This window comes from Piliocolobus tephrosceles, unplaced genomic scaffold (genome assembly GCF_002776525.5).
Source record: "Piliocolobus tephrosceles isolate RC106 unplaced genomic scaffold, ASM277652v3 unscaffolded_32201, whole genome shotgun sequence".
In the NCBI taxonomy this organism is placed as follows: domain Eukaryota; kingdom Metazoa; phylum Chordata; class Mammalia; order Primates; family Cercopithecidae; genus Piliocolobus; species Piliocolobus tephrosceles.
This window is the reverse complement of record NW_022315646.1, coordinates 1-10,202: the sequence shown is the minus strand read 5'-3', so window position 1 is coordinate 10,202 and position 10,202 is coordinate 1. Positions and strand designations below refer to the sequence as shown.

General features: G+C 38.3%; 1 protein-coding gene across 1 annotated transcript; it reads left to right on the top strand.

Annotated features, from left to right (window-relative positions):
- Positions 1 to 1,122: 1,122 nt before the first annotated feature.
- LOC113222606 (receptor-type tyrosine-protein phosphatase S-like) lies at positions 1,123 to 5,964 on the top strand (the record flags this gene model as incomplete). Its single annotated transcript, XM_026452266.1, has 4 exons — positions 1,123 to 1,142; positions 3,780 to 3,842; positions 4,459 to 4,585; positions 5,839 to 5,964. Coding segments are annotated over exons 1-4 (336 nt in total), but the record flags the coding sequence as incomplete, so codon positions are not given.
- Between the last annotated feature and the right edge of the window lie 4,238 nt (positions 5,965 to 10,202).

Here is a 10,202-nt window from a genome sequence, read left to right as displayed (position 1 = left end):
TGCCAGTTTCCCTGATTTTCTCCTTAGCACTTATCACCATCCAATATTCTTCTTCATTAAGTGTTTTTGTCTTTCTCCCCAACTTGAATGCAAGCTCCATGAAAGCAAGGATTTGTATCTGTTTTGTTCACTGCTGAATCCCTAGTGCCTAGCCCACAAGACCTCAATACATACCTGTTGAAAGAATGAGTGAGAAATTCTCCATCTACCTAACACCACTCCTTTTCTCTCCTACTCACTAAAATACAGCATAACATAGGTGAGCTATTAAAGGCATAACTCTGAATCCAATTTAAGTTACTAAAAAGTTTTCTGCAAATATTAACAATTCTTATAAACTGAATGAGACAGCCAATCGCAACACCAAACTGTAGTTGAGAATCATCAAGCAGATTATTTCTGAGCCTGTCCATTCTGAGCCAGATTAGCCCCAGTCAGGGCCACAGCATGATTGCAAGGAGCCCCCACATCCTGACAAGCAGCAGGCATGGCTTGAATATTAGTAAATGGCTCACACATACTTATAGTCCTGTTTTTCAAAGAGTGTACAGACATTGCTGAGATCCACAAACACAAACTGATATTAAATTCACAACAGCTTTTGGTAGTTATATATTTAATTGACCAATGGATACTGCAAGTACAACTACTAGTGTATGAGGTTTCACGAAATTTTTCTAAAGCTACAAAAAATGGCCTCATACTTGAGGAGACTGAGAATCAACGCTTGCCCACATGGTTGCAATCTGTAAATTAAGTTCCCTCCCCCTGTCTGCCTATTTAAAGTATGCTATCTTTCATGGAAGACTATAACTCTCTATTTGCAAACAACATTTTGAAGGGAAGGGGAATCCCTTGGAGTATAAGACTGTGGATCTCAAAGCTGGTGAGAAGCAGTTAAATGCAGTAAAACCTGGAAGGTTAAATGTGATTGTATTCAAATGCACGACTTGCCAGTCTGATTTAAATTCCCACATTAGCAACATCGCTTTAGGCAGTGAACGAAAAAGAAAGTGTAAGCTTTAAAAAAAAAACATCATTATTTTCTAATCTATATCACTCTACAAATGCTATGAGTTTTGTTACTTGGCTCATGATGACTTTTTTTGAAACTTTCGGAAGATGGCAATTATACTCTCAAGGTATGTAAGAATACTTTATTCTAACTATAAAAATAAAGTTTAATATCTCAGACATCATCCATTAGAAGCATAAAATAAAGCATATCATGGTAATTTCAACTATTAGTGTCCCAAAGGCAAACTTTTAGGCCAGAACAAATTAAGTTGGAAAGTTTTTCTAAAGTGGCTTCTTAACTTTTTAAAGTTGCCATTTTGATCTTTCAGCTCTCTTCCTCTTCCCCCCTCATTTCTGTTCTCTAAAAGTACTGTGATAAATAAGTTTTGGAGAATTCACGTTATTGTTATTTTGTGAATCTAAGAATGTTATGCAAGCCCAGGTGACCACAAGTGAGGCTTTGTTGGGAGAAATGAAGTTGTCCATCTTCTGTTTTAGACCACGGCGTCTCAGGTGAAAATTCCCAAGAGCGTCCCTAGCCAATATGGTGGCTGCTTGAGCTGAACAAGACTCCTAAGCAGCACAGTAAAATAAAACTGGGTCTGGGGAATTATTAACTTACAGCACTTTTGATTTCAAAAACTGGCCAAAGTCAGCTAGCAAAGACCCTCAGTCAAGGAGAAACTGGCCATAACAGATTGCACTTGATCTTTACTTCCCTTCTCTCACTGTTTTTCTCCTCCCGGCCTCTCTGAATAAAAGCATCAAAAGTAGAGTTATATGTATTTAGCACAATGCTTGGCAGTCAGCAGTTACTAAATAAAAAGATTTTCCTAGAAGCATGGTGTGAATGGGAAACAATCTGTAAATATATGCATTCAACGGTTAAGAGTACAATGACACAAGCATTGGTATATTGAAGAAACGTTTTATACGGCATTAAATTAGAAGTATCAGCATTTGCCCAGATCTTCTTACTTGCCTCATTAACACACTTGCGAACAGGCAGGCTTGGTAAGAATGCCAGGGAATCTCCTTCAAGATTTCTTACCTAACTTGTAGGCAGAAAGTCACATACTGCTTTGGCAAGGGTCTAGGAGCAGATTCCCTGCCACCATAATCCCACCATGTCCCTGGACCCTGCCTGTTTAAGAAAGCAGCGTGGGACAGTGGACTCAGCTCTGAATGGGGAACTGGGGGAAGCATAGAATGCTACTGGGCACCTTATCACTATTTCCTCCAAACTCTTCAGTTTAAAATAAGGAAACTGAGGCCCAAGGGAATTGTTCCAGCTCTCACATACCTTTATGGCCAGAATCAAAAGAACCCAGTTTCTGGTTTCCAAACTAGGACTTTCTTTCAGACAGTTGCTCCTGATGGATGGAGTTGGCTTCTGAGAGTAAAATTTGACTCAGGAAACACTGACAGCAACCTTGGGGCATGTTTAATGACTAGCCCTTAAGTGGCATGAAACAGGGAACTGTCATGTTCTGATTTAAGAGTGTGGCACCCAAATCCAGAAGAACTGCTAACTGTTGAACTAAACATCATTCTTCGGTTTTTTTTTTTTTTGCAATGGAGTCTCGCTCTGTCACCAGGCTGGAGTCCGGTGGCTCAATCTCCACTCACTGCAACCTCCGCCTCCCGGGTTCAGGTGATTCTCCTGCCTCAGCCTCCCGAGTAGCTGGGACTATCTTTTGTATGCTTTTGTGCTTCCCTTTTTTTCTTCGCTTATACACAATTCATCTCAAGTATCCAAGATGCTAATAATGCACATGAAGTGGGGTGGGAAGTTGGCGAAAGTGAAGACAATCTTTAGGGAAACAAAATTTAAATAATTTAAGTGGGCTAAATTAATTCTCACTCTACTTCAAAACCACATTTTGTAAATTCATAGCTTTTTTCTTTACTATACTTGAAAATGACCCAAGAAAGTCCTATTCTGAAGAATCTGGTTTTGGTGTATCCCAGATAAATGCCTTCTACCATTGATTGATCCTCCCTGGCTCAGTCATTTGCGTGTTATCTGCTTCCTCTAGCTACTGGTGTCAAAGGCCTTTAGCTGAGCTAGTCTGACTTCCATCTTATGCTTTCTAAATTTCTTCTTGCTCAACTATTTCCAACTGTATTATTTGGTTTATTTTCCTCACTACATTTTTCATGTCATGAATTTAAGTTGTCGAGTGGCGCTAAATCTTAAAACAAATAAGAAGAATTATTAGGGTAAACTGAAAACACCAAGTAATCTCTCTTAGCTTCTTTTACTTAGATGTTCAATTTTGAAGTATTTGGATATCTCTTTAGTGCATATACTTCCAATCACTAGCTGCCCTTCTTCTTGAAGACACTATTTTAGCAACAGCAGGACCTTAAAGTCCCATAATGTCTGTGCTGAAACATTGTAGGCATCATCTAGGCTAACCCAAGCTCCTTATCTTACAAACCAATACACTCAGCCTCAGAGGGAAGATTTTTTCCTAAGATCTTTACCCAATAAAGGATTTCTCATCCTGCAACACTTTAAAATGCTCTTTTCTTCCTAATCACAGTCTGTTACCACCTCAATTACTCCTTCACCAACTAGTTTTTAAAGGAAAAAAGATGATTAATGCCCTCAGATGATGGAATACTTCCTTAAGAGTTTTTTTCAGGGAGTTATCTTTTTTATTCTTGTGATTTCAAGTTCCAAATTATTCATGCATTTTAGCTGCATACCATGAACGTAAGTAAGTAAGGGATTTGCATAAGTCTACATACTACAGGAAAAAACCCTGTGTAGTAGAAGGATCTGATTACATCAATGCCAGTTTTATTGATGGCTACAGGTATCTACTTTTGCTCCCCTGACTATCCAAAGCCTTGATATTTACATGTGCCCTAGTTTCATAACCGGAATAAATTTTATCTTCATTCAAAGCCATTTTCTTTCTGCATAGGTCATCATTTAGTCCCCTGATTTTTTTTGTTATTTTGGATAGGAGTAAGAAGTAGTAGTTATGAAGTGTTTAATCTGGCCTTCTGCACTCTTCTTTCAGAAGCCAATTGGATTTGTAAGGAGTTAATAAAGAATCTGTTTTGTACCATATTTCATAAATGTAATAGATTGTATGAGAGTAATTTCTAGAAAATGAAGCTGCACATCTAAGTGTTTCTTAAGTGATTTGTATGACACATGAAATTGAGCTATTAGCATTGCACTAAAATTCAAATAATAATGATAAAGACCTACATCATAATATTAACAAGCAATTTATTTTGCAAGGTCCCTAAAATGTATTAAATGCTCTCATTTGATTGTGTAATCTTAGCAGGAATTTACCGCAATTGCATTAATAATATGTTTTCATTTTTCATTACCAGGTTGATGTTTATATATCAAGTGTGAGCTTTTGCATGTTCTCTAAATACTTTAACACATTCTTTTCATTCTCTGTAATTCAGACAACAGAAAGCCTACATCGCTACCCAGGGGCCCTTGGCAGAGACCACTGAAGATTTCTGGCGGATACTCTGGGAACACAATTCCACCATCGTTGTGATGCTCACCAAGCTGCATGAAATGGGCAGAGTAAGTGTGTGGCCCTTGTGTCTGTCCTCATAAGACATGTACTGTATGGAGAAATGAAGACTTTGTTTTAATAACTCTTGTGCTAGTGCCATTTTTTTGGAAATGCAGTAGACTCTGGACACAATCCAGACCATCATTCCTCGTTAGTTTCTAAATTTGTAAAGGCACATCAAGTTTTAAAATTTCCGTGTTTTAAAGAAAGATCTAGTGATTTGTTTCCAGTGAAGCACAAACATAGAGACAAATGAGTAGCAGGTGACCCTGTTTGACTGATATCTGACTCTCAGCATTTTCTTACTGCCTTTTGTTCTGGACATGCTAGAGTTTGATGTGCCATCATTTCTCTGTATGAAGGAACTTGACTTTCTTTTCTTCCTGTGGCAAATTTTTACTTGCCTACCTTTCACCCCCACTGAATAAAGTGTTGGAAAGTGACATAATTTTTCTAAAGATATAACCCGATAATCCCAGATCCACTTTTTAAAAAATGTGGGGTTTTTTGGGGGAAATACACATAAAATAGTATTAGAAATACTCAAGGTTTCTACTATTTATTAATACTACTCTACTATTATGACCTAATATTATTTAGAGATACCTCTTAGATTGACTTCATGTGAGCATTTTTTCATATTTGCCTCAGATATTTTCTCTGTCTTCTTTGTGTCAATTAAATAGAAGTGCAGCTAAAGCCCAATTTTTAGAGCCCCCAGAGAGAACAAAAAGAATATCAGACTAGGAAAGTAACTGACTTACTCTGATGTGGCCACTGACTCTGCAGGGTTTAGCCAAGTCATTAAAATGGCCTGGGCCCCCCGTTTCCTTAACAAGTAAGATTGCAACAAATCAATTCAGACGTTTCTATGCCCATACTGATGGTTCTCTTCATTCCAAACCATAGTGGTGCAATGTATTGTTGTCATGGCCAGCATTGTCCAAGGACTGATGTAATTATTTGGATAACTTGTAGGTATGAAGATGCTTACCCTATCAAAGTATTCAATTCAACTCATGTATATTAAGCAGCTACTATCTGCCAGGTACCGTGCTGGATCCCATGGGCAAATACTGAACCAAAGGGTTTCCCTATGAAGGCAGCTCATTGTTTCAAAGAAAAAGTGAGTCATATGCAATTGGAATTTACTTGAATTTTGAAATTTTATTAATGGGATAAGGAAATTAGATAGATAGACAGACAGACAAAATGTTCTTTATACTTTGCATAGTTTAACATTAACCTTCTCTCCTTTTAGGAGAAATGTCACCAATACTGGCCAGCAGAACGGTCTGCAAAATACCAGTACTTTGTTGTAGATCCCATGGCTGAGTACAACATGCCACAGTATATCCTAAGGAAATTCAAGGTCACAGATGCCAGGGTAAGTTGGCACAGTCTTCAAATCTTAACCATTAGCTGAAAAGTAGTCTAAGATACCTCTCTCTCTGGGAGAAGCATTTGACTGTCATCCCAAAGAGAAATCACTCATTCTGGAGAACATTTTTTTTAAAAAATATGTAGGAGTAACTTTTCCTCTGTCTGGCAAGCTTTCTCCCAAACCTTAGTTTGGCTTTCATTCAAACATAACATCTGGCAGCTCAACCTTGGCGATGCACTTGGTGAGTGTTTGTGCTGGGAAGTTTTTACTGATTGGTTGGCTGTGCTTACATTCACCTTCTCAGCTCATTCTCTCTGGAGCTTTTTTGACTTCTTCATTACTTGAGGCTGTAAAATATGTTGTTGTTTTGCAAAGCCCTTTAGGTCATATGGACCCAGAGGTTAATTTGGTATGATTTTAAAACTGCAGAGCAAATGGCATTCTTTAGAAAAATCTGACAAGCTTTGCACATTCTAATTTGATTCCTGGCATGGCTTATTCCTCAGTGTGCTAATGTGTCTGTCCATGAGAGCTGTGCTCCCATGACCCTCATTGGCTAATTTTCATTCTGCATTTCTTATCTGGATTGTTGAGCCCAAGGTTCAGCCCTGATGTAAGATGTTCTATGTATAAACTCTAATATCTTTGCCTTTGGCCACTTTCAACCCATAATTACAAACACATCTTAAGGGAGAACAGGTCAATTCAAAAACCTGCCTTGTGTTTGGAACTGTCATAGTGGGTGGGTTGAATAAAACTCTAGGGTAGATCTATTTAGTTGATCCATTGTTTTTTCTGGAAAGCAGCTTTCTCCAAATTTATGTTTGGAGATTGTCTGCTAATCTCCAAGGCCTGGCCCTGGCTGTTGACCTTAAGTGACAGAGAAATTGGTTAGCAGGAGGGTTGGCCTAGGTGACCGACCTGTTAATCCCAGAAAGTTGTATTAACTATTCTGAAGGTGACTGTATTCAAGGCAGCAGTTAAATTTCTAGGTCTTGAGTGTGACCTGCCCCATTGTTTAAAAAAACAAAGAAACAGTACTGTTTCAGAATTTGAAGTTAGGTATGTGAGTGAAAATAGAAAGTGCATTTTGAGTAAACTCACCAACTATTCCTGGTGATAAAGAAAAGAGACCAGGCCCCACCAATGGCAGAGACACCTTTCCTACTCCACACATGCCCAACTTAAATCTGATCACAATAAACACAAGAAGATTGAAACCAGAAATTGCTCACCGTTTTTGTTAAGTCTCCCTGTGATTGTATAATTTTCTTAGTGACCACACTTGCTGTTTGTGCTCCTGGAGTGTTTGTCATCTCAACTTCCCAGTTTAGGAAGCAATTTGGAACTTGAGAATAGGGTGTTTTTTTGGTCCCTTCCTTTTTTCAAAAAAATAATACTTTAAGTTATGGGATACATGTGCAGAATGTGCAGGTTTTTACATAAGTATATACATGCCATGGTGGTTTGGTACACCATCAACCATCATCTACATTAGGTATTTCTCCTAATGCTGTCATTCCCCAAGCCCCCAACCCTGCAAAAGGCCCCAGCGTGTGATGTTCCTCTCCCTGTGTCTATGTGTTCTCATTGTTCAACTCCCACTTTTGAGTGCAGCATTTGGTTTTCTGTTCCTGTGTTACTTTGCTAAGAATGATGGTTTCCAGCTTCATCCATGTCCCTGCAAAGGACATGAACTCATCCTTTATGACGGAATACTCACCATAGTATTCTATGGTGTATATACGCCACATTTTCTTTATCCTCCATCATTGATGGACATTTGGGTTGATCCCAAGTTTTTGCTATTGTGAGCAATGCTACATTAACATAGTGTGTGTGTGTTTTTATAGTAGAATGATTTATAATCCTTTGGGTATATACTCAGTAATGGGATTGCTGGGTCAAATGTTATTTCTGGTTCTAGATCCTTGAGGAATCACCAAACTGTCTTCCACAATGGTTGAACTAATTTACACTCCCACCAACAGTGTAAAGTGTTCCTATATCTCCACATCCTTTCCAGCATCTGTTTCCTGACTTTTTAAGGATCACCATTCTAATTGGTGTAAGATGTTATCTCATTGTGGTTTTCATTTGCATTTCTCTAATGACTAGTGATGGTGAGCAGTTTTTCATATGTTTGTCAGCCACATAAATGTCTTCTTTTGAGAAGTGTCTGTTCACATCGTTTGCCTACTTGTCGATGGGGTTGTTTTTTCTTGTAAATATAACTTCTTTGTAGATTCTGGATGTCAGCCCTTTGTCAGATGGATAGATTATGAAAATTTTCTCCCATTCTATAGATTGCCTGTCCACTTTGATGATAGTTTCTTTTGCTGTGCAGAAGCTCTTTAATTAGATCTCATTTGTCAATTTTGGCTTCAGTTGCCATTGCTTTTGGTGTTTTAGTCCTGAAGTTTTGTCTATGCCTGTGTCCTGAATGGTACTGCCTGGGTTTTCTTCTAGAGTTTTTATGGTTTTAGGTCTTAGGTTTAAGTCTTTAATCCATCTTGAGTTAATTTTTGTATAAGATAAGGATCCAGTTTCAGTTTTCTGCATATGGCTAACCAATTTTCCCAACAGTATTTATTAAATAGAGAAGCCTTTCCCCATTGTTTTTCCTCAGGTTTGTCAAAGATCAGATGGTTGCAGATGTGTGGCGTTATTTATGAGATCTCTGCTCAGTTCCATTGGTCTGTATATCTGTTTTGGTAGCAGTACCATGCTGTTTTGGTTACTGTAGCCTTGTAGTGTCCTTTGAAGTCAGGTAGCGTGATGCCTCAAGCCTTGTTCTTTTTGCTTAGGATTGTCTTGACTTTGGGGGCTTATTGGTTCCACATCAAATTTAAAGTAGATTTTTCCCATTCTGTGAAGAAAGTCAATGGTAGCTCGATAGGGATAGCATTGAATCTATAAGTTACTTTGGGTACAATGGCTATTTTCATAATATTGATTCTTCCTATCCATGAGCATGGGATATTTTTCCATTTGTTTGTATCTTCTCTTATTTCCTTGAGCAGTGGTTTGTAGTTCTCCTTGAAGAGGTCCTTCACATCCCTTGTAAGTTGGATTCCCAGGTATTTTATTCTCTTTGTAGCAATTGTGAATGGGAGTTCACTCGTGATTTTGCTTTCTATTATTGGTGTATATGATTTGGCGCTCTATTATTTGTGTCTAGGAATGCTTGTGATTTTTGCACATTCATTTTGTATCCTGAGATTTCGCTGAAGTTGCTTATCAGCCTGAGGAGATTTTGGGCTGAGACGATGGGGTTTTCTAAATATACAATTCTGTCATCTACAAACAGAGACAATTTGACTTTCTCTCTTCCTATTTGAATGTCCTTTATTTCTTTCTCTTGCCTGATTGCCCTGGCCAGAACTTCCAGTGCTGTGTTGAATAAGAGCGGTGAGAGAGGGCATCCTTGCCTTGTGCCAGTTTTCAAAGGGAGTGCTTCCAGTTTTTGCCCATTTGTTATGATAGTGGCTGTGGGTTTATCATAAATAGCTCTTCTTATTTTGAGATATGTTCCATCAATACCTAGTTTATTGAGAGTTTTTAGCACGAAGGGCTGTTGAATTTTGTCCAAAGCTATTTCTGCATCTATTGAGTTAATCATGTGGTTTTTGTCATTGGTTCTGTTTATGTGATAGATTAGATTACGTTTATCGAGATCCATATGTTGAACCAGCCTTGCATCCCAGGGATGATGCCGACTTGATCATGGTGGATAAGCTTTTTGATGTGCTGCTGGATTTGGTTTGCCAGTATTTTATTGAGGATTTCTGCATCGATGTTCATCAGGGATACTGGCCTGAAATTTCTTTTTGTTATGTCTCTGCCAGCATCAGGATGATGCTGGCCTCATAATATGAGTTAGGGAGCATTCCCTCTTTTTCTACTGTTTGGAAAAGTTTCAGAAGGAGTGGTATCAGCTCCTGTTTGTACCTCTGGTAGAATTCGGCTGTGAATCCGTCTGGTCCTGCACTTTTTTTGGTTGCTAGGCTATTAATTATTGCCTCAATTTCAGAACTTGTTATTGGTCTATGCAGAGTTTCGACTTCTTCCTGGTTTAGTCTTGGGAGGGTGTATGTGTCCAGGAATTTATCCATTTCTTCTAGATTTTCTAGTTTATTTGCATAGAGGTGTTGATAGTATTCTCTGATGGTAGTTTGTATTTCTGTGGGGTCATAGGTGATTTCCCCTTTGTCTTTTTTTATTGTGTCTATTTGAGTCTT